Raw genomic sequence first — 25,126 nt, 5'->3', positions numbered from 1 at the left:
GGAGCCAAGGGGGCCGGCTTGCTCCAGCACTCGAGTTGGTTAGCTCCGCCTCTTCTCTCCTATCTAGAAGTTTGCACACCCGGAGCTGAGGCGGAGGCGTCAGTTTCACTCCGGCCTGGGCGGAACTGAGAGGGACGGCGGAGGCGGAAGTGGCGGCCCGCGGGCTGGAGAAGGGTCTGGCTCCGGAAGGAGGAGGAGACCCTGAAAAGAAAACAACAAACAGCTGCTGTGAGAGAGGGGAACAAAATGGCGGCGCCGAAAGGGAGCCTCTGGGTCAGGGCCCAACTGGGGCTCCCGCCGCTGCTGCTGCTGACCATGGCCCTGGCCGGAGGCTTGGGGACCGCTGCGGCCGAAGCGTTTGACTCGGTCTTGGGTGATACGGCGTCTTGTCACCGGGTCTGTCAGTTGACCTACCCCTTGCACACCTACCCCAAGGTAGGGCGAGTCCGAAGCGGGCTGCAACCCTTCCCTGGCCGCCTGTCTCTCCTCTCTCCCTCATCTCTGTGGGCTCTGGGAACCTGGCGATTGAATCCCTCATTCAGCCGCTGCCTCCCACCTGTGTAGCGCCTGTTTTCCATCTTAATCACACCCGCACTCCGCTCCTGCTGAAATTAGCGGAAGTTTGTGCTGCACCGACCCTGTAATGGGCTGGGGGACACAAGGATGAAAAAGATCCGACCCCTTTCCTCAGGAAGCTTGCGGAGCGTCAGGGGAGACTAGCATCCTAAGCGGGAGGAGGATGCTGATTATTAGCGCTAGTCCTCACCTTTGAGGAGCGGGAAGAATGGGGGCGGGGGGCAGAAGCAGATACGCAAGCCCACAAAAGGTTACTTCGTAAACCTTGTTTACTGAGCACCTCTCTGGCCGGAGCCCCCAGCCTGCCTGTTCCGGGAGTCAGACTAGACAATTCCACTGTGGTATGAAATATATTAAGTTAGCCCGAGGAGTTGTGAGACGCACCGGAAGGGCTTTCCATCTGTGTTGAATTACTGTGTGCTTGGCACTGCCATTAGGGACTGGGATGGCTTAGAGAAGAAACAGAAGGATGTGCATTGAAAGAATTTACGGTTTACTGCAGAAGACGGGATTCGTGGAGTAAAGAAATGAGGCCGCCCCTTAGGTGGAAAGGGGTGGGTCACAGCTTAGGGAGAGGAGCGACCCTACTTCCACTCCCTGCCCTTCCGCAGGTGCTGCCTTTCTTGTGGTTCCGTTCTACTTCTCAAGTTGTTTTTCAGCTTCTTGAGAACTCTTTACGCAGCATTCTAGATCGCGTGGTGACTCCTCCACCCTTCCCGTATGCAGGGGTGGGCAAAAGGAGATTTACAGTTGTGACTGCAAGAAACTGTTTATTCTTGTATTATTATTTATTTACCAATTATTTGTATTATGTAAACCTACTTTTGCCTACCCCTGTATAGTTTGGCAATACGTTTTTCCCACCCCACTGCCTGTATTTATAAGAGCTTTTGTTGACGTTGCTTGTCTCCTTGTTTTTCCTTCATCTCTATGCAGTTGGCTTAACCGTGTGGCTAGCCCTTTCTGCTCTCTCAAACTACAAAGTAACCGCGAGGACAAGTCCAGGGAAATTAGGATGTAACTTATGGCAAGTGTTTTCAGGTCTTTGAAATGAAAAGTTCTAAATGCTTTCACTTCCCATATGCCTGTTTACATTTTACATTACATGAGAATTGACAGTTTTCAAGACAAAGTGGGGGCAATAGTATTACCCTAAATTTCCAGTTAGAGACTAATATAGCTAGAGAGAGAAATGAGAAATTCTGACTTCCAGACTTAAATCAATGTAGAATGCCCTGAATACATTATTTTCTTCTCTCATCTAAGAGGATTGTATGAGGAAACTCATTAATACTGATTTGGCCTGGTTTGGAGTGGAGACTTACTTTGTGCCATTTGACTGTTTGGTTTTGGGTTTTTTGTTTTTGTGTTTTGACATTTCCTAGAACATTTGTAGTATGAACCAGAATCCTGGGAGAATAAATAATTCAAAAGGATAAACATTCTGGAACTTAGAGGTATTTTTATAATATCCACTACTTCCTAAAAATATCTAACATCTCTAAGCCATTTTTAGTTATTCTTTAAAGTTGTTCTCACCAGGAACTCTAAATCATCTGGCTCCCTGTAAGTCCTGGACTTAACATTTTTTCTTCTACCCTCTGTTAGCTAGTATGAGAGATTTATACACATTATCCCTAATTCTCACAACTACCCTGCGAAGTAGGGTTTTACAATTGAGGAAATTGAGGCTCTGAAAGGTTGAGTAACTTGCCCAAGGTCACATAGCCAAGAACTAGTGGAGTAGTTGGAATTCAGCCTTAAAGCTGGCTACACTATATTGCCTGTTATTAATAAAGTTGCAGTAAAAATAACTAATTTACTTATTTCCTTGATTTCTATTGGTCCTCCTCCCAATTACTGTGCTTTGCAGTTCAGGAAAAAGCAATGTGTTATATGAGGAATGCATTTAGATAAGTTGACAAGCTCCACATAGCCTCTCTTGGTCTGGTATTTGTAGCTGGTGGAGAGATCTCATTTTCATGACTTATTTTCAGAATTATTTGTTGTTTGAAAAGTACAGTGCTTAACTGTTGGTAAGCAATTGTTTTAAAGTTATTATAGTTTACCCTTTAACTTCCCTTAAAAGTACAGTTGCATGATTTGCATGGATCCAAATATAAGAGACATGCTTATGTTAATAACAAAGTTAACTAGATCCAGCCTGATCATTTTTGTATATGGCTCTGGAACCAGACAAATCTAAACCCAGGCTCCATCTGCAGCTCCACTTTTACTGTCTGTGTGGCCTTGCTGATCACTTAACTTCTAACTTCATTTTGTCAGCTGTAGAAAAAAACCCTTACACCCTGCAGAGCTAGTGTAAAGATTAAAAATAATATATGTGGCATTTCAGCACAGTGCCTAACACACGTCAATAGTTGTTTCTTCTATTGTATGTGTATGTCATTAAACCGGTTTGGTGTGTGTATTATTAATAGTGTTGAATAATGAATATAGTTAGCTTGACTCAGCTCAGGATATAAAAATGTGTGTAATTATTTAGCTGGTGTTCTGTTTGGTGGGGAGGACCATCTCCTTGTGCTCTAAATCAGAGGAACTATATTATAAACACTTGACAGTCATTTGGGATACATGGGGCATGAATTATTACTTGGAGTAGTAATATTATCTAGACCATGAAACATGTACTTGAAACAGGATATGATTCTTCATAACTACCCATTGAGTGCCTACTCTGTGCTGAGTGTTATGTCAGATGTTAAGTGTTAGTGCAGTGCCTGGCACATTGTGGGTGCTCATTAAGTATATTACTAATGTTATGTCTACTTATTAAGTAGTATAACAATATTAATGGTATTGTGAATATAAAATGTATAATCATATTCAAGATTGACATTAAGAGTATTGTCTCTGTTTTATAACTAAGAAAACAGAGGCTCTGAGAGATTTTGGTTGCTTGCCTGAGGTTGTACAAAGTAAGTGGTGAGGCTCAGCTGCCGTGCTGTATATATTCTCTTATGAAAATGGTACTCGGGGGCTTATTGAATCGATTTAATAGAAGAAAACATACCTGAAAATGAAATGGCATTCAGTAAAGCTCATACTATTGAGCTTGTGCCTCCTCTGTGCTATATAAGGAAATACGTGGTGCTCCAAAGACAGGAGAATTCTTTCGTTTTTGTACAGAGGCTGCAAAGCTACTCAGGTATGAAGTTTATTTTAATTGCTAAAATTCTTTCGATTTCATCTAAACTAAACAACAGATGCAACTAGAACTGAGGTCCAAAAATGTGCTATCTGAAAGCTGTATAATGACTTTTGCTTAATATTAGACTGTAGCCATTTATTCCTAGTGGATGGCTGCTGCTACAGCAATTTTACTAACCCTCTGCTGGAAAGAAATGCATGCCATTGTGTTCTGTTGGTTGCTAGCTAGCATATACACATGCTGTTTCCTTCCTCATTAGGTGCCTGCTGGTTTGTACATAGTGGATCACACAGTAAGTTGAGGGGGCTCCCCCACATGTACTGGTTTGTTTCAAATACTATATGTATTTCATTGAAGGAAAGCCTGTTGAAGACATTGTCATTAATCTTACTAAGCAACTAACATTTTCCAGTAATGAAGAATATATCCTGCCTTGAGCTCAAACTCATATACAATGATGCCTATGATGTTTTCTATTTTAAAACTATTATTATTAACACTACAACCATTTATTGAGCACCTTCTATGTCCCAGGCACTGTGCTAGGAATAGCTAGCTATCTCCAGCATTATTGAGGGCATTGGAGATAATAATTTATACCTATTATCTCCTTTTATGATGAGAAAAACTGAGGTTTAGATAGGTAAAGTAACTTGTGTTGGGTCACTCACCTGAAAGGTTTTAATCCAGATCTGGCTAATTCCATTGGCTTTATCATATGGCACACTATCGCTCTCGTGTTTTTAGTTAAGCCAAGTTTTTAAAAATCTTTCATGTAAGCATTTTTGTAGATGTACACCTTACTTTGTGGGGATCTTTATGGCACTATTTGCCATGTGAAGCTAATCATGATGCTTTTCCTGATAAGCTTGATGACTTGTATAAATATTTATGTGGCAGAAGTATTGGTACTAAAGCACTTGCTTACTCATTTCTATTTCTATTGTTAAAGTTCTGATTATATCATTGTTTTTTCTTTATTTGCAATTTTTTCCATGAAATATAGGAAAAGAGTGATTTTACCTACTAGGCTTCCTTCTTGGATATCACTTTAAAGACAAGAAACTAAAACCTCTTTATATAGCAAAGGTCCTGGGTATTACCTGGCTCCTATCATTTTTCTTTCAGTTGTAAATTTTTTTATTGGACAGTTTATAATAAACCCTACTAACTTTGCTTTCTTTTGACCTATTTTCCCTGAGGGAAATACACTGTTTTTTGGTAACCCTCCCTGTTCTTGAACTTTCTAGGAAGAGGAGCTATACGCCTGTCAGAGAGGCTGCAGGCTGTTTTCAATTTGCCAGTTTGTGGATGATGGAATTGAGTTAAATCGGACCAAATTGGAATGTGAATCTGGTAAGATCATACACTGATGACATCAGCAGTATAGAACATTGGTATTATATACTTTTAATATACATTGAGTTGTATTATACTTTTAATATATTTTCCTTAGAAAATGACAAGCATGATATTGAAACTAATGATTTAGAGTATTTTAATTATTATGATGTTAGAGTTTTAGTAATTGCTACTAGAAATTTCATGGGCTTCAAATTTCATGTATTTGTTGAGACAGTGTTGTTTTGTGCTGTGGATGGGACACCTTTGTTTAAGCAAGTACTTGGTTTAGACAAATGCAGTAGTAATTACCCTTCTCATAATTCATTGCTTCCTTTTCCATGAATAGTATAATTTTCCTGAGCCTTTCAATCATAGGCTAGTTGACCTAGCTCCTAGTTTTTTTAATTGAATCAGGCCTTTGACTCAGTATTTAATAGTGTATTCTTTTGTGGGTCATGCCAGTAAAAGAAGTAACCAGAGTCTTTGTCATCTCTTAAACCACTACGCTTGCTTTTTGCTGAAAGAGATGTGTTTAATAGAAGAAACCTGTAATTAGGACAAAATGACATTTAACTTTTTAAAGAACTGTAATGGAATTTTCTCCATTCATTACCGTACACGGTTTATTCATTCAGTGGAGCAGCAGGTGTCTTTCTCCCTATCACTAAGCCACGACTAACATCCAGCCTTCGTGGTATCATAATCTTATTTTTCCTGGCTCAGTCTCCTAACTGGCCATCTCCGTATGTGCATAAATTTGGTTCAGTTTGTTGTCTAGCACCTTTAAAAAGTATATCACAAACACATGACTGGGTTGGAAAGAAAAATAAGATTGTTAATAGTGGTGAAGTGCTCTATCACAAGAAGAAGATGGGTCTGGTGATCTAAATGCAGAGAGTTCAGCTGGCAGAGACCCATTTCAACTCTGGAATCCTGCGGTAGAACATTTTCTAAGTTCCATTTTCTCAGAACTTAGGGTGTTAGACTAGCTGCTTTTCTTTGCTATGTGAATACCCTTGCTTCTCAACTAAGTGACCCAGTTCTGAATGGTGTATACATATTATACAAATATGTATTTGTATAAATCACTAAAATATATTATTTTGTTCAACCCCATGAAGTAGGTGGTTGTATTTCCATTGTACATATGTAAGTCAACAGTCAGAGGTTGAACAGTCAGTCTAGGTCATACACAGCCAACAAATGATAGAGCCAAAATTCAGGTTACCTGTTCAGTGATTTTGCCTGTTCAGTGTTTTTTCCACTATGCAAACCTTAGCTATGAGGCTCCCTTTTTATGAATGTCATCATACTGTCAGAATTTGAGTACGTAATAGATTTATAACTGAAGCATTGGACTTGCGGGAGATAAAAGGGGTTTTATTAAAATAATACATTTGCTACTTTTACCAAATTTGGAAATACATATTGATGATATGCTTTTTAAATAACGAGACATTTCTTCGTAAACTATGAAATCCCTTTTTTATCTTCCCTCCTTTTCTTTCTCTCTCTCTCTCTTGTAATTTGACTGTTTTTCTCTTTCAGCATGTACAGAAGCATATTCCCAATCTGATGAGCAATATGCTTGCCATCTTGGTTGCCAGAATCAGCTGCCATTTGCTGAATTGAGACAAGAACAAGTATGAAACGAAACTGCCTTTTAAAATTGCCTTCTTAGATTATACTCACTTGTATTGAAATATTTGTCACCTGCACGATCCTATTTTAGTGTTACATTTTATCATCAGCAAATTATGTTTGGAAATATAAAATATCAATTATATTTTTATATAGTGCTTTACTGTTAAAAGATATATTCACATACATAATTTTGTTTTTTTCTCATGGCCTACTGAAGATATTTTCCTCCTTTTACATACGAAAAAACTGAGGCTCAGGGAAATTGATGGCTCAGAGGCCCTTTTTTTTTTTTTAATCCCAAAGGCAATTATCTTAATTCAGATCATCATCAATATTACTAAATTAACTTCCAAACTATTTTCCCACTATAACCCCCTCTAGTTTATCTTTTAGTCTGTGTCCAAACATTTATTTTCCAAATGGAAATCTCATCATGTCATACTTCTGTCTTACATAGTTGTTCCCCATTATACACAGGTTTAAGTTCAAACCACTTATCTCAACCTGCTCCTGATAACCTCTCCTATATCATCTGTTATAGTTCCCCACCCCTCATACGCTATATTTTCTAAACATATTGGGAAAAGTTCCTTAATTTTATTAACTTTTGCATGGAAAATATAGCCACATGATACAAAACTCAAAAGGTAAAAGGAGTAAATGGTGACATGTCTTCTACTCCTATATGTCCTGTCCCGCATTGAAGTAGGCAGAGTCACTAATATAGATATAGTTTATGCATACACAAGGATGCATGCATCCTTTCTTTCAAAATTAAAAGTAGACATTATGAATGTCTACTCTTTTTTCACTACATAATACTTCATCGTATGGATGTATCATTTATTTACGCATTCCGTTATTTGGGACATGTAGATTACTTCTAACCTTTTCATTTAAAAATGATATTGCGTATTTTGCACATGTATGAGTCAGAATTGGAGGGAAGATGATATCAGTTAGTGTTATGTCTAGAGTAGTTTGTGTGTGTGTGTGTGTGTGTGTGTGTGTTGGTGTGTTTGGCCTATAGATAATTCTCTCACCCTGCCCTGTTATCAAATGTCTCCCATTTTATACATATATTTTTTTCATTGATTTTTTTCCATTGATGTTCATAATGGCATGAATTATTTTACTTGAAAGATGAGAATGGTATGATTTATCCCTTTCCCTTATATCTCTTGAGGACTTGTTAGTCCTTATTTAACCAAATCTCACGATTCTCCTTATTTTTAGACCTGATTTAAAAGCCTTTTATTTTGACACAGGTGACAGGTAGCTTATAAATATTTTTGGTGGCAAATTAAAGAGATTTTCCGCTTTATCATAGTCCATTTGCGTATATAACTAAGCATTTAATGGGAATGATTATTGTAGATTCATTTAATTCTTTTTTTTTTGGTATATTTTATTGATTATGCTATTACAGTTGTCCCATCTTTTTTCTCCCCTTTTCCTCCTCCACTATGCCTCCTTTCAGCATTCCCCCCTTAGTTCATGTCCATGGATTGTACATGTAAGTTCATTGGCTTCTCCATTTCCTATACTATTCTTAACCTCCCCCTGTCTATTTCCTACGTACCAAATAAAACTTCTTATTCCCTGTACCTTTTCCTTGATTCTGCCCACTCTCCCTCTCCGCTGATAATACTCCATGCGATCTTCATTTCTAGGATTGTGTTCCTGTTCTAGTGTTTGCTTAATTTGTTTTTGTTTTTTAGGTTCAGTTGTTGATAGTTGTGAGTTTGTTGTGATTTTACTGTTCATATTTTGGGTCTTCTTCTTTTTCTTAGATAAGTCTCTTTAACATTTCATGTAATAATGGCTTGGTGATGATGAACTCCTTTAGCTTTATCTCATCTGGGAAGCACTTTATCTGTCCTTCCATTGTAAATGATAGCTTTGCTGGATAGAGTAATCTTGGATGTAGGTCCTTGCCTTTCATGACTTCAAATACTTCTTGCCAGCCCCTTCTTGCCTGCAAGGTCTCTTTTAAGAAATCAGCTGATGGTCTTATGGGAACTCCTTTGTAGGTAACTCTCTCCTTTCCTCTTGCTGCTTTTAAGATTCTCTCTTTATCTTTCATCTTGGGTAATGTAATTATGATGTATCTTGCTGTGTGCTCCTCTTTGGGTCCAACTACTCGGAGTTTCCTGGACTTCCTAGAAGTCTATGTCTATGTCCTTTGTCAGACTGGGGAAGTTTTCCTTCATTGTTTTTTCAAATAAGTTTTCAATTTCTAGCTGCTGTTCTTCTCCTTCTGGCACCCCTGTGATTCAAATGTTGGAACATTTAAAGTTGTCCTGGAGGTTCCTAAGCCTCTCCTCATTTTTTTGAATTCTTGTTTCTTCATTCTGTTTCAGTTGAATGTTTATTTTTTTCCTTCTGTTCCAAACCATTGATATGAGTCCCAGATTCCTTTTCTTCACTGTTCCCTGTATATTTTCCTTCATTTCACTTTGTATAACCTTTACTTCTTCCTTTATTTTGTGACCATACTCAACTATTTCTTTGAGCATTCTGATTACCGTTGTTTCGAACGCTGTATCTGATAGGTTGGCTGTCTCCTCATTGTTTAGTTCTTTTTCTGGAGTTTTGATCTGTTCTGTCATTTGAGCCATTTTTCTTTGTCTTCGCATACCTGTTACATTGTAAGGGGTAGAGCCTTGGGTATTCCCCAGGGCAGGGCAACCCACTTCACTGTGTTGTGGTGCTGTGTGTGGGGGAGGGGTCAGAGAGGGAATAATGCTGCTTTCTTGGCTCTGGCCAGCTTTCAGTCACTTCCCCTACTACCCATGAGGGAATTGTGCCCTCTCAGGTGCTGCCCTTGTGATTCCTGGGTGGGTGGATTTGTGTACGTTCTAGGACCTGTGGGCCCCTCCAGTAGACTCTCCTGTGAGACTGGCAGTTTCTCCTGCTGTTGCAACCCCCACAGGTTGGTTTTTTGTTTTTAGGATTTTACTTATTTTTAGAGCGAGGGTAAGGGAGCGAGAAAAAGAGAAACATCAATGTGTGGTTGCCTCTCACGTGGCCCCCACTGGGGACCTGGCCCACAACCCAGGCATGTGCCCTGACTGGGAATCAACCTAGCAACCCTTTGGTTTGAAGCCTGTGCTCAATCCACTGAGCTGTACCAGCCAGGGCACCCCCACAGGTTTTTATAGCCAGAGGCTTTGAAGCTTTCTCTTCCTGTGCTGGAACGCTGGGTTGGCAGTCTATCTTACTCCCCAGTTCTTCCTCCTGGTTTATCTGCCACTTGAATGTGGGACCTCCTGGTCCACCAGCCACCACCTTGCTATGCATCCTCTCTGTCCCTGCTGCCTGTCCTCCACCCCTCCTCCAGTCTAGATAAATGTTTCTTCTTTAACTCCTTGGTTGTTGGACTTCCATACAGTTTGATTTTCTAGCAGTTACGGTTGCTATTGTTTTTAAATTAGTTGTTATCCTTCTTTCATTTATACGAGAAAGCAAAGCAGCATATCCACCTGTACCTCTATCTTGGCTGAAAAAGTCACTTAATTCTTTTTTTTTTTTTTAATTGTTGCAGTATAATTTTCTGTCTTTTACTCCCATCCCAACCACCCACCCAGAGTCACTTAATTCTTCATACCCTAACCCAATGAGGATTTGGAGAATCTTGATTATGTTGCTGTCTTGAATATGCATATATGAACAATAATTATATATGTATAAAATTTAATTTTTTTTTTAAAGCTCATGTCCCTGATGCCAAAAATGCATCTACTGTTCCCTCTGACTCTGGTAAGGTCGTTCTGGAGTGACATGATGGACTCTGCACAGAGCTTCATAACCTCTTCATGGACTTTTTATCTTCAAGCCGATGATGGAAAGATAGTTATATTCCAGGTAATACCTGTGCTTCATATATTCTTCTAAATACCAACAAGAATAGATGGGTATGTCTTAAATGAATGTCTTGGCATAGAGCTGTGTATTCAGTCACTTACAAATACTTACCATCCAGTAATATTCATTTGGTCTAATGGAAACTTTGGGCATCAGAACATGTTGTGACTTACCCTTCCTTCTGCCCGTTGGAAGCCTGTCTAAAGGCCATCAGTCCTTATCTAATAAGAACTGCCTTCTAAGTTTTGTAGTGGTTAAACTAATAAAATGAAACCTCTAGATATGAGAGATAAGAATAATTAGTATACTTTGAATATAAGTAGTGACATGTATTTATATCACATGTGGATATTAGAGAAAAGCAATATGATGTAATTTTTGGTTGTTTTTAGTTAGTGCTTTTCCTCATAACTCTTGTTAAGAGCTTGTCGAAGAAGTATGTTGCCTCCTAGAGAGGTAACTTCTACCTCATTATTTACCATGTGATGTGATAATAATAGTAGCTGTTTTTGAAGGTTCTTATATACTAAGGATTTACATATTTCATCTCAAATCTTCAGACAACTTCATGAAGTTGTATTATCTCTATTTCATTGATGAGGAAACTGAGAGTCTATAACTTGTTTAAGGTCACCCTGCCCATAAGTAACAAAAAGGCTTCAAACTCAGGTCCTTTAGTTCCAAGGCCCACATACCACTTTACAATACTGTCCTCCTTTTAATTCCATAGTTTAATTCCTTAAGTTGACCCGTCCACAAATTCTGTTGTGGTACTTTCTCTCAGATAATAATTGAAGTGTGAACCTTTACTTTGTGAATGGCTCACTGTAAGGCTACTATGTGATTTGTAATACTATCCTGAGTCTTGATTATCTAGTAAGTAAAACACAGAAGGAATCCCTTTAAATTCGTGACTAAATTTTATATCCTAAAGCTACTTAAGTTAAAGCATAAGCTGCCTCTGAGAGCGGAGTCCTCCTTCATCCCTAATTAGATGTGAGATCAACCTGAGTGCAGCTAGGGTGGAGAAGCCCCCGCTTCGGGGGTCAGGGCTGCATGTGAAGTATGGAGCATTTAGCTGTGGTTTATGAGTTACTCGTACTGACAGAAGAATGGAATGTTTTAGTTGAGAAAAAAAGATAATAAGTGTTTAGCCAAAAATGTTGGCAGTCTGCTAAATTATTCCTGATCAACTAGAGTTAGAACTCATTCTTGCAGGGTATGATATTTAATGCAGTATGTTATAATTTGTCCTTTTTTCTATTTTTTAAAAGTGTTGTCAGGAAGTTTAAATACTTGATGATGCCAGAAATCTGTCTGTTTCTTTGCAAGGCATTGGATCTGATATTTAGGAAGTGCAATTAAAATATATTGTGGTTAATGTGTTTTATTTTTTATACCATACTTCTGTTACTTTTTCTCAATTTGAATGTTTATAGAGATAATGTGTTACAGAACTTGCTACTGAGAAAGGCTTAAGAAGTACAAATGGCTTAATTGCTTTCATTATCATTTTAGTCTAAGCCAGAAATCCAGTATTCACCACAGTTGGAGCAGGAGCCTACAAATTTGAAAGAATCATCGCTAAGCAAAATGTCCTGTAAGTTTTATTTGAAGCAGCTTAGGATAAAAACATTAGCAGTCAGCCCTGGCTGGTATGGATCAGTGGGTTGAGCACTGGCCTGCAAACTGATAGGTCACCAATTGGATTCCTAATCAGGGTGCATGTTTCTCTCCCTTTCCTTCTCCCTCCCTTCCCCTCTCTCTAAAAATAAATAGATAAAAATCTTAAAAATAAAAAATATTTTCAAATCTGGTTGTGATAGAATTGGTTGTGTGATTGCTTTTACAGCAGTGGAAGATGAACAAATAATTTTTAAAGTAGTGACTCTCAAACTTTAATGTGCATTAGGATCTAGAGAGCTCATTAAAAACAGATTTCTGATATCCACATCCAGAGTTTCCAATTTACCAGATGTGGGACAGACCTGAGAATTTGCATTTCTAACAAGTTCAAAAATCTCATTGATGTGCTGGTCTGCGGACTACACTCTGAGAACCACTATTCTGAAACCATTTAGTTTGCTTTGAAGGATGTTATGAGCATAAGCCAATGAAATATTCTGATACATCCCAATAAAGCAACCAAATAGTAAAACTGCCCTGAAAGTGTGATTTCCTATTCTCTTTTTACTTAACAAAAAGTGAATTTTAACTCATGGAAATATAAAACATTAAGCTAAAGCTGACCTTACCTCTAGTTCATATTTTATTTTAGATACTGATTAAATTAACTTTCTAATTATTTTGCTGGGTGGATAATGACAGCACACGGGACCATCTTTAACTTTACATTAGAAGAAACCAAATTCTATTGTTCAACCCCACTTGTAATTAAACCAAAAACGTTAATATCAGTGAACATTTGAAAACAAAATGGGAAATCTTTAATGTAGTGGAATATCCAGTTGGTTTTTGATGTGTCACAGGAATGTGCATTCATTACCAAATGTATGAGATTATACTTATAAAAATAGCTGAACATCTGTAAAGTGTATAGATCTAGAAGTAGTCATCCGAGACTGTCTTTTGGAGTATAGAATAACATAAACATGTACTTGTTATTTCAGCAGATCTACAAATGAGAAGTTCACAAGAACACAGGAACTATCTTGAAGATGGAGAAAATGATGGCTTTTTAAGATGCCTCTCTCTGTATGTATTCTTCTTTATTAATGAATATAGGAGATAAAATCTGACTTATATCAGAGAGATACATTTCTTTTTATTATTTTAAAATTTTATTAGCTGATCAAAAGTAAAAAATTTTACCTTTTCCCTCCAAAACTTGTACTTTGGATATTTTAGTTTGTTTAGAAAGTAACATGCATACTACTTTAATAAAACCCAAGCATGTAGTTTTTTTTCACAGTACAAAAGCTGTCTTGTTAGGATTCTTTGATTTATGTTAAGAAATGTGCTTCTCCAGCTATTTAAATTAAATATATGTTAATGGTTTGAGGACCAGATTTTTGTTTTTAGCTGCATGGACACACAAGAGGCTAGGGGAGTTTGATAAAGGCAATAGGTTAAGGAGGGCGTGTGTTGTATACTAAGGAGTGTCAGCGGTATGCCAAGGAGTCTTAAGGCTGGCAGGGGAAAGTGGGCAGGCAGGGTTGAGGATACCTCATGTCCTCCTAGGAAGGAATATCAAGCCTTCTGAGGGTGAAGAGATTTTTATCAATGTATGTGTGCTTCCATTCCTCCATGAAGTTAGGATATGAGCTCCCCCTGCCACCCTCAATATCCCCTACCACCCAAAAAAAGAAAAAGACAGTGGGTCTTAACACTTATTGGTAACTATTTACTCTGTCAAATACCAGGCCAAGCACTTGAGTAGAACGTGTACAAGTGCTTACCCTCACCATCTCTCACTACAGTAATCCAAACCGCATGCTTCCTGTGATTTCTTGTGATAGAAATAGTTTCTTGAGAGGTTTTATCAGGTATCAGTAGGGTCATATTGGGATCTAGAAATTAGTGCCTTTTACTGAGCATAGTCTTTAAAGACTGGGTGAGAAAAAGAGGATTTAACTTTAAATATTTTCTTTCTTCCCTTTCTAAACCTGCTTTTGATCTTGTGCAAAAAAATTGACAATTTTTCCCCCTCCAAAGTTACAATTTATTCTCAGTACTTCACTACCTGGCATCTTATTTGTGTTATTGCTCTTTAACATTTTGTCATTATATTTTATATTGTTCATTTAAATCTAACATTTTAAAAGTAATGTTGTAAATATTTAACTTAGGAAGCAACTAACTTTATAATTAGAGATTTAATTTTATGAAGCTTCTGTGCACAAACATGAATTACTATAATAATATCCTACATTTAAATAAAAAAGATTTGTTTTTAAGTTGCTTTTCCCCTCAGTGATCTCATTTGACTCCTAGTTTAGTGAACCTGTGATAAGTAGGTAGATCAGAGAGGTGAGTCAACTATCCCCAAGGTTGTGTATCTGCTGTGTTAAAATTCAAACGTTTTCTAATTCTGTCTCTCCTAATCATCCTGTTCTGCCATAGCTGTCTGCTTTGTAAAGGGTCGTGATTTTCCATGATTGCCTGCAAGATCACCTAGCTAATCAGTGGAACTGGTCTTCTGATTCTTACTGTGGTACTTCTCTGTATTATATCACATAGTTGTTAGAAAGTTACCCTTGACCTCCACAGTGGAAATTGAGCTCACACTCATTTTTCACTTGCCATTTCTTTTTAGAGAGTCTATGATGTTCCAGGCATTGCATTAAGGACTTGAAACCTAAGAAAAGATGTTCAGTCTCTGCCTCTATGGAATTCTCAGGTTTAGTATTATAGAGACAGGCATGCAAATGGTGAACAGAACGATAATTATTGCCACATACTATACATACACACATACTTCTCGTAGATAGAGTACAAGGAGTACTAAGTCTGTCAGAGGTTTTAGTGGGAGAATTTGCAGAGGAGATAAAAATGTCTTAAATAATGGTTAGAGATTTTTGCTACTTGTAGTACATTTATTTAAGAGATTTGACCAGAGTTCCGGCCAAGATGGAGGCATGGGTAGAAACCCTTCGCTTCCTTGTACAATCAAAAGGAGGATGACAACCAATCTAAAATCAATAAACAACCAGAAGTGCCAGAAAAATCAAACTGCACGGAACTCCAACAACCAAGGAATTAAAGAAAAAGTCAACCAGAACAACCGTGTGAGAGCCCGTGTGGCAAGGTGGCAGACCACGGGCAGAGCTAGTGGAAGGTGAAACTGAGACTCAGAGATGACTGAGGACTACCTTGGGGGTTGCATCAGTGGGAGAAACTCCCAGTCTCACAGGAAAGTCTGTTGGAAAGTGTGCTAGAGCCCAGCAGGCAAGCTGCATTGTTCCCTCTCTGACCCCTCCCCCACGGGCAGCACAGCAGCATGCAGCAAGGAGGGTTGCCCTGCCCAGGTGAGTACCTAAGTCCCCACCCTCTTAAAACTTATCAGGGACCCCAAGCAAAGAAATAGGACCCAAATGAAAGAACAGCAAAACCTCAGCCCTGGTAATCAAAATGAGCTTGGTCAAAAAGTGAAAAAAAAAAAATGAAAAATACCCAAAATGAAATAAAGCAAAATATTCAGGCAACCAACAGTGACAGGAAGAAAACCAGGACTCAGATCAACAATTTGGAACAAAAGGAAGAAATAAACATCCAACAGGCACAGAATGAAGAAACAAGAATTCAAAAAAATGAAGAGAGACTTACAAACCTTTGGGACAACCTGAAATGTTCCAATATGTGAATTATAGGGGTGCCAGAAAGAGAAGAACAACAGCTAGAAATTGAAAATTTATTTGAACAATTAATGAAGGAAAACTTCCCCAACCTTGCAAAGGAAAAAGACTTCCAGGAATCCCAGAGTCCCAAAAAAGTTGGACCTGAGGAGGAACACACCAAGGCACATCATAATTACATTACTCAAGATGAAAGATAAAGAGAATCTTAAAAGCAGCAAGAGGAAAGGAGAGAATTACCTACAAAAGAGTTCCCATAAGACAATCAGCTGATTTCTCAAGAGAAACCTTGAAGGCAAGAAGTATTTAAAGTCATGAAAGGCAAGGACCTACATCCCAAATTGCTCTATCCAGCAAAGCTATCATTTAAAATGGAAGGGCAGATAAAGTGCTTCCCAGATAAGGTCAAGTTAAAGGAGTTCATCATCACCAAGTCATTATTATATGAAATCTTAAAGGCACTTAGCTAAGAAAAAGAAGATAAAAAATACAAACAGTAAAATGATAACTAACTCAACTATCAACAAATGAACCTAAAAGGAAAGACAACAAAAACTAAGCAAACAACCAGAACAGGAACAGAATCAGAGAAATGGACATCACGTGGAGGGGTTTCAGTGGGGAGGAGGGTGGGAGGTATGGGGGAGGGAAGGGTACAGGGAAGAAGAAGCATAATTAGTAGGCATAAAATGGTATAGGAAACAGGGAACTCAAAGAACTTACATATACAACCCATGGACATGAACTGAGGGGGGGTGCTGGAGGGTTGGGGGGTACAGGGTGGAGCAGGGATAAAGGGGAGAAAACTAACAGCATAATCAAAAAATTCTTAAAAAAAAAAAAAGATTTGACCAAACCACATAGATAGCTAGAAAGGAACAAGAAAGTAATCATGTTTAATATCAGGAAGAGGCTTCTGAAGGATAGAGGATAACTTCAGAGAACTTTTGTAAGTCAGGTAAGAAGTTAAAAGGTCTCAACTAGGGCAGTGGATGAATACAGGAAATGATGGAGATAGTTGAGGTTCTTGTAGGATTGTTTTGTTGTAGAGATTGGAGAAGTAGATTGACTATAAAATGAGCTCTACTTTTCTGACTTAACAGTTGTGACTGGAATCCAGATGTCAAATATATCCTTCTCATTTCATGAAAGGAATTCCTTATTAGCCAGGTTAGGGCTCAAATATGTAAATTGGGGGGGGTCATTAAAAACATATTTTACTCCATTATCTTTCTAAATTGGAATACCTAAAGCATCATACAGGAGTTCCCTGCTTTTAGATGCAATTCATTTTCTGAAGTCGGCCTCTTTTGCTAAGAGACAAACAGTGATGCGTGCTTTTTCCTTAGCGTGGTCAGGTGTTAGCCGGCCATCAAGTGAATGGGTTATGGTGGTAACTTCGTATCTTTTATTAAGCAGTGTTGGGTGAGCACAGACTTATTCCTGTTCTTGGAATCTTAATCTATAGTTTAGCAAACAATAGGTCAATTACAGAAAAAAAAAACTTTGGTTGCTGATTCTTGTAGCTGGCTTTCTACATGAAGATATTTTAATCATAAGAAATGTAATCATATCTTTACTAGCATACGATGTAATGGATACAGAATGCCTCATAATAGATGTACTCTTGTAAATTGAACAAGTAAGTTAATTGTGGCTGATTGAGTATTTGAAATATTCTAGAGAAGCTAGCTTCTGGAATTGTGTTGTGAATCCCTTTATAAAAAATGATAATTGTATAATTTACCTATGTTATACCTTAATCTTGGAATATTAGGTTTTCTTAAAGCAAGTATTGTAATATTTTGCAAAACGATATATGACATTTTTATAGCAGTGTGTAATTTATAGGACACTTTCGTCTGCCTTATCTCATTTAGTAATTTAAGAATACTCTTGACAGTATTTGCTTTAATTTTATACATGTAACAAGAAGCCAGTATGACAGATTTTCAAATTATAAAAGTTACATAACCATGCTTCAGAAACTTGAGAAACAGAGGGAAGGACTTCACACCAGCCTGATATAATACCTGTTACAATATTTCCTTCTATAAGTGTGTTTTTCAAATTACCGTATTTTGCTGTGTGTAATGTGTTCCAGTGTGTAAGGCACACCCACATTTTCGTGCGCATTATATATGGGATTATTATCCCATTAACAGACCCATGGTATGTACTCATTACCCCCGTGTATGATGCACATCCTTGTTTTTCCCTCCGAAATTTGGGCACAAAAGTGCACTTATACATGGCAAAATATAGTAGTTTTAAAGGTAGTAACCATGAAGTTTTAATTATGTTATTAAACTAAGTACATATAGCTGGTTGCCTTTAATTATTAAGAATCTCCTATTTCTTATATTACGAAATTTTAACATGACTGATTTTATTTATTTTATTTTTATTTATTTATTTTTCATTTTTTCAGTAACTCGGGGTGGATTTTGACCACAACTCTTGTCCTCTCCGTGATGGTGTTGCTCTGGATTTGCTGTGCAACTGTTGCTACAGCTGTGGAGCAGTATGTTCCCTCTGAGGTCAGTTCAGTTCTCCCATGTCGTTTGAACACTGCGCCCCATGCACGGTCATTTTAAATGCCTTTCCGTTTAACTAGAAAAACAAGGCCTCTTTACTAATGATAGAGTGAGAGGAGGTTTGGTGGTTTTAAGCACACACCTGGGTGTTGGCAGAAATGAAAAATTACAGGTTTGCAATACAGGAGCCACTGTTCTGGTTTTCCGCAGAGCTGACTACCATAGTTACCTATATGTTGGCCGGTTTGAGTAAAGCATTTCTCCTAGTTCTTTGAAGTTGAGAAGCACCTACTGCCATCAGTTTCTGAGGTGATATTTAAGAAAGAAGACTTGTAGAACCACTTGAAATTTTTAATTGTCACAAATTTGAAAGAGTAATTGCTGTAATTTTGAGTTCATTTGTTCTGGTACCTAACCTTGAGGCAGGTGGAAAACCATTGTGACTTCCTTGATAATTAAAATTCAGCTCACCCAAGAAACATGATTTGTAAAGTTAAGGAGTTTTGTTTTGGGAAAAAGTCTATAATTTGATGATTTGATTTAGCCTTCAAGGAAAGAAGGTTACTTATGTAACTAAATATGGGGTGATAATGTCTGTTGACCTCAACTCCAAGTGAGAGAGACTTAGTTATGCCTTGAAAGTGCAATGAAAAGGAGTGAAAAGAAGAAAGGGAAATTAAATAGAATCTAGTAATAAGTAGTTGTCATGTGCCTGGCATGGCGGTTGAACAGTCTTATCTAAATAGGCTATAAAGATATGTTTTAATATAAGATTTATACATGAATAGTTAAGTAATTTTTTCTTAATGTGATACGTGATACAAGCAGCTAGTAACTGGGACAGGATAATGTTGGTAACATTTATATAGATCTTTACAATTTACAAAGTATTTTCATATATCTTACATGTCTGCAGAACTCTACAGCAGGTTTTATTACCCATTTATAGATGATGATTAAGCAGGCTTACAAGATCTAGTTAACCTTGGTGAGATTGCACAGCAATGAAAGTATTGAGGCTAGAATTAGTTCTTGTCTTTGGACTCACAATACCTGTGGTTTTCTTTTTCCTGTATACTATTTTTCCTGTGGCTGATAAGGATTTTAAGTGGCACAAATAATAAATGTATGAAGTGTTAAGGAAAGCAGACACCGTGTGCTGGGATTGTTAAATATTGCGTTTAGATAATGTGGACTTGACCTGAATTTGAAAAAATGGGTAGGTGTGGGTTAGCAGATAGAGGAAAATGGACAGTTTTCCCAGGTACAGACAAGAATAGCTAATTATCAGGGAAGTACTGTAAGGAACTGAGATTTGACTGAAAGAACTTAAATTAGGCTAAACCAAGTAAATAATGGATCGGGAGTTGAAATATCAGAGATTGCGTAACTTTCTGTAAAACCCATCTACTTGTGATAAAAATGTAATGATGAAGTGCTCTTGCTACATTCCTTACCTGTGTTATTTTTAGTTCTGATGTCCATATTTTAGTCATTTATTATTTCTAAAAAAATGAAATTACCCATCTTATGTAGGATTGCTTTTGCCTATTAGTTCCTTTAAAGTTATCCCGTACACTTTAAATTCTATGGCAACAGCTACAAACCTATGGTAATAAATCTTTGTTGACCTTTCGCTGTGTGGCACTTTATTCCTTCCTTTGTATACTATTAGCCCAACTTCTTCTCCTTACCCTTTGGCTGTGTGTGTTTTTTTGTTTGTTTGTTTTTGGTTTTTTTTTTTAAGATGCATATAGAGATTGGTCTGGTTATTGCCAGGAAAACCTGGATGGCTGGCCTCAGGTGAAATTCACCTTGATAAATCACCACAACCTGAATTCTGGTCCCCAGGCCAATGGACTAATTTGAGCACTTTCTACTAGGCACTGTTTTAACTGAATTAGCTCATTTAGTCTTCTCACTAATTCTGTGAGGTGGCTGATATTATTATCCCCATTTTCCAGATAAGAAAGCTGAGAGAGAGAGTTTATAATTGCCCCGGTGTCACGTACCAGTAGGTGGTAGAACCAGAATGTGGACCCAGGTAGCCCGACTGCAAAGCCAGTACCCTCAACAGTACCCTCAACAGTACTAAAGAACAGGTGTTCTTTAGTTATCTGGGCATCGTAAGTGGGGGCAACTTATGTGACTCCTGTTAGGAGCTGATCTCCTGTGTGCCTTCTGACACTAGGAAGATGAACACCACCGGGACCACATGGTTCCTGTTTTTGAGCCAGGATGCTCCACCTCTCTCTTCTCCAAATAGGTCTTAGAGGGGCATTTCTTAGGTTTTCCTCTCTTACCTCCTCACTTGACTTAGGGAAGTGACCTCCTCTTCTGTTGTTGTTTAGACATACTAATGCCTCATTATGGTTTTGATTACATCTTACAGATTTGAGGATCTTTCCTTCCCTTTCAGGTAGCTCTTCTTCCCTTTCCTTTTAGGTGTCTCTGCTTGATAATTTTGTTTTGATTGTATAGTTTTCATTCTGTCAGAAATTCTCTCCCCTTATTTTCAAATTCTTTGGGGAACACCTCACTTTTCCCATGCATGCCCCCTCAACACCTGTGGTCCTAAAGCCTAAGGCATCTCAACTGTGGTTTAGAAAAGATTTTAAGTAACTTATTCAAGATTATATCACTGGTTAGTGGCAGAGCCAGGCCTAAAGCTCAAATATTATTTACTAATTAAATTCATTTTTTAGCTTTTAGAAGTGTTATGTATAACAAATTACATCTTCCTCATTTCCAGATAAAACATAGCCAAAAGTTTTTAAAATTTCCTCTTCTATTTCTTTATTTTATCAGCTTTAGACATTAGCTAATGTCTTCCCACTGAAGGACGAGGAATTAATTAGTTCCCTTACACTATCTCCCACCTCACCTCCGTCTCTTCACTTCCATGTTGATGTTTGAGATCATTCTAACAGTTCTTGGTTACTGTTTCAGTATCTTTAAAGATTTTATTTATTTACTTTTAGAGAGACAGAAAGGGAGGAAGAAAGAGAGGGAGAGAAACATCGATGCTTGGGAGATACATCAGTCAGTTGTCTCTCACATGCCCCCAGCCACGTACCTGGCATGCAACCCAGGCATGTGCTATTGGTGGCCTTTCAGTCCTCAATCCACTGAGCCATGCCAGCCAGGGCATCAAGGTCTTTAAATGTTGCTGAGTAGTGCTGTGAAAGTTTTTCTTTCACAGTGCCCCAGAGCAAATTGCCACGTGTTGATCCTGGGTTTTAAGGAGGCCATACCATGTCAGATCCATGTTCAGTCCAGCGACCACTGAATATGTCTGGAAGATATTCTTACTGGAAAAGTATAAGGTACTGGGCCATTTCCTTATTGCAGGATAGTTGTTGCCTTGAAGTGGTAGGTAGCAAACTGTACCTGAAACACGAAACAAAGAAGCAACTATCACTACAGTCACTTTTGAAATATTTTTAGCACCCCAAAAAGAAAATTCATACCCTGTGGTAGTTCACTCCCCATTTCCTCCCAAGCACCACCACTACCACCCCTAGTTGGCCTCTTAAACTTAGCATGATATTTTCAAGGTTCATTCATGTTGTGGCATGTATCAGTATTGATGGATACTGAAAACCTTGAAAGTGCTCTTTATTTAACATCTTTTAAATGCACCTTTCCACCATTAAGTAGTTCTGTGTAGTTCTCGCTCTATATTTGGTCACTTGCCTTCTCGATAAGGCCAGCACTTCAGTTTTTAACTCATGATTCAGAGATGCATTGCTGTAGAAGTTTACAACAAAATCTTTTTCATTTCTTAGCAAATACTTTTCACTTTACTTTTCTGCCTTTAGGAGACAACCCTACATCTAAATAGGCCTACTTCCTAAAGATACTAGGCATTATCATTTTGCTCCAATGAGTTTTATGACAGTTGCAGTGACTGTTTTGCTTTCATTCTTTTGTTTTATTATCTTCTTGGATTTGATAGTAATAATTTTAAGGAGCTTTTATGTGTTTGTGTTTGTGAAGACCTTTCTGTCAGTGTTAAAATATTTCTTGTAAGTTTTTTGTTGCCAAAGCCTTTTAAATAGCACATATTTTTCAAATGCATTAAATTAAAATATTTAGTAGCAGAGAAACTTACTCCAAATCATTTGATAACTTGCTGGAGAGCTAAGATTTTAAAAGGAATTAATCGCTTAAAGAATCAGACATCCCAAATCGGTGCTCTTAGTGTGACCGCATTAACTTCATTTAAACCTGAGCAGCTTTTCTTGACACCCACTTGTTATGCTTCTAAATATTTTAAGTTGGAACATGTGGAAAAGCTTTCTTTGGCCAGCACTGGCAGCTGAATCACCCATCTGTAAAACACTTTGATTAAAAGCATTCCTCATTCTTGAGGATGGTTATAAATTTTATTTATTTATTTTTTACAAACTACCCACAGATTAAATTATTTGGAGACTTACTTAATGATGTTTCTAGTTATCCAAATTCTAAGATGCATTGATTTTCTTTTGCAGAAGCTGAGCATCTATGGTGACTTGGAATTTATGAATGAACAGAAGCTGAACCGATACCCAGCTGCTTCTCTTGTGGTTGTTAGATCTCAAGCTGAAGACTATGAAGAAGCAGGGCCTCTACCTGCAAAAGTGAACCTTGCTCATTCAGAAATCTAAGCTTCTCCTCTTTTTCCAAGAAAAGTGTAATAGATACCTAAAGTTCTGTTTCTCGTAGGGCTTTTATGATTGGTCTCATTGGATATAGGGCTTAAAAATCAGTATAAAATGAAAATAAAATTACCCAAATCTGAGAAGACTGTATTTGCTATAACTTTACCTGTAATTTTTTTCTAGTAATTTAAGAAATGGATATTTGGGATTGAATTTTTATTTTAATCTCTGTAGCTACTTTATTATTTGCATTGTTTGGGGGGGGGGGGTTAGCCAAATTCTATGAGCTGATCATTGTTTCCCCACCTCTCACCATGATACCATCAGTCACTTTAGTTAATAAGCTGAATACTCAGTAGGATATGATGCTTCTGCTCAGAAATGGCCCATACCCTGTAATTTGAAATTTAGCAGGAAATGCCCTCACACTACATTTTCAGTTGTATTGAACTGAAATCATTAAAATTTTATTTGAATAATTATGTGCTGAAAGTTGAGTTAATATACTCTTGATTTTCCAGATCTTTCCTCTCACCCCTACCCAACCTGGAAAGAATTTTTGAAATGTTCTATTTCTATCTATTGCTATATAACAATATGATCAGGAAACAAACTGAAACAAAAACGATGGTGGTCAGAAGTACGTTTTATGTTATGTTATTTGCACAGGCTATAGATTTCTGTTGAATGAGTCTTTCCAAAGAACTGTTTTTCTCTGTTGGCATATCAAGTTTAAAGATACTTTCAGAGAAAACTTTTCATTTTGAAAGTAAGAATTAAGACTCTTGTGGTGCAGAATTAAGTATAGATTTCACTTGGCAAAAGCTATTGTTATTATCATTCCTTTACCTATAGTAACACAGATTTAAAAATAAGAGTCATGTCAGGTAACATAGTACACCAGAACCTTAACATGATTCGGTGCTTTTTTACCATGAAGTGTTAAAAAACTTTGCAAACCAACCCTTTCCCTACACATGGGGCACTGCGGGCACCTGCAGCAGTGCTATTTGACTACGGTGTGAGTCACCCGTCTCACAGCCTAGTCATCAGCTTTCTCTGAGTCAGAAGAAGGCATACAATTAAAAACTAATCAAGGAAGACTTTGGTCACAAAATACAGGTTTTGGCTCTAAAATAGTTTGTCTAGGTTTGGAAGATAGAGGGTTAGAAGGTAACGTGACCACATCCAGACGTGGAAGAGAGGAGTAGTTACGGAGGCACTGTTGAGCAGTCATGGTTTCTGACTTGCGAGAAGACAGTCACAGAACATAGGGGTTGAATTGGAGTACGCTCTTTGGAAACCTGGCTTGCTTATTTCCCACCTGTGGTACGTGCTTGGTATCGGGTACAGGTTTAACTGAACTACATCCGGTGAAACAAACTGAGGGGGGGAAATGCTGCAGATTTACGGGAGTCAGCCCATTCGTAGGAAAGGCCTCCCTTATTAAAATGATAAAAGGAGTAGAAAAGGAGCAACTGTATGATTGTACTGTATTCTTGACACCTGCCCTTGGTATTGTTTTTCTTTGCTTCCCGAATAAGGTTACCCTGAGATACCCTCATTTGTGTGGAAGATACTGATCCAAATGGACACAGGCCTTCTGTTTCGGTTTATAACCCTGTATGTGGAGCGCACCCAGTCGTTCCTGGTGTTTAGCAGGCACCCGAATATGTGTGTTCTGTCCTCTTTATTTCAGCACAATTAAACCAAACTGACCTTTTCAAAAGGAACTTCACTTCAAAAAAGGAAAATTATCCTTCCAATCAAAAAAAAATTATATACGTTGTAAAAAATGGCTTGAAAACCTTAATAAAGATAACGAAACTGAGAGGCCCCTTCTCCTAAAGTAACAGTTCAGCCCTTGAATGGGCCCAACCTCACTTGTTTCCATGAGACAGGTGCCACCTTTCCTACCACATTAAAAGCATCTTAAGAGGTTTGTCTTGGCCCTAGGCAGCATCTCAAGACCCGTGATTCTCTGTTTCAAACCTCCCAGACTCCTAAGGTCCTTGGTTCAGACCC

The 25,126-nt window shown here is 37.9% G+C and overlaps 1 protein-coding gene and 1 long non-coding RNA gene across 5 annotated transcripts; both read left to right on the top strand.

The window, feature by feature from the left end:
- The first annotated feature begins 30 nt into the window (after window positions 1-30).
- Window positions 31-23,583, top strand: TMEM59 (transmembrane protein 59). Of its 4 annotated transcripts, none has more exons than XM_036026139.1 (9): window positions 96-435; window positions 4,008-4,040; window positions 4,999-5,104; window positions 6,641-6,735; window positions 10,451-10,603; window positions 12,122-12,203; window positions 13,237-13,318; window positions 18,350-18,458; window positions 22,952-23,583. In XM_036026139.1, the coding sequence occupies exons 1-9, from the start codon at window positions 247-249 to the stop codon at window positions 23,105-23,107; spliced, it is 1,005 nt and encodes a 334-aa protein (XP_035882032.1). In that variant the 5' UTR covers window positions 96-246; the 3' UTR covers window positions 23,108-23,583. The 4 variants fall into 4 exon arrangements, with proteins under 4 accessions (XP_028368992.1, XP_028368993.1, XP_035882032.1 ...); XM_028513194.2 differs by having other exon boundaries at window positions 13,234-13,318; XM_028513191.2 differs by lacking the exon at window positions 4,008-4,040 and having other exon boundaries at window positions 31-435; window positions 13,234-13,318.
- On the top strand, window positions 9,420-9,997 carry LOC118500632. Its single transcript, XR_004903208.1, has 2 exons — window positions 9,420-9,671; window positions 9,891-9,997. It is a non-coding gene; the product is annotated as an uncharacterized LOC118500632 (long non-coding RNA).
- Window positions 23,584-25,126: the final 1,543 nt, after the last annotated feature.

This window comes from Phyllostomus discolor, chromosome 5 (genome assembly GCF_004126475.2).
Source record: "Phyllostomus discolor isolate MPI-MPIP mPhyDis1 chromosome 5, mPhyDis1.pri.v3, whole genome shotgun sequence".
Taxonomy (NCBI): domain Eukaryota; kingdom Metazoa; phylum Chordata; class Mammalia; order Chiroptera; family Phyllostomidae; genus Phyllostomus; species Phyllostomus discolor.
The sequence above is the reverse complement of the archived record's forward strand: the minus strand, read 5'-3'. Positions and strand labels throughout refer to the sequence as shown.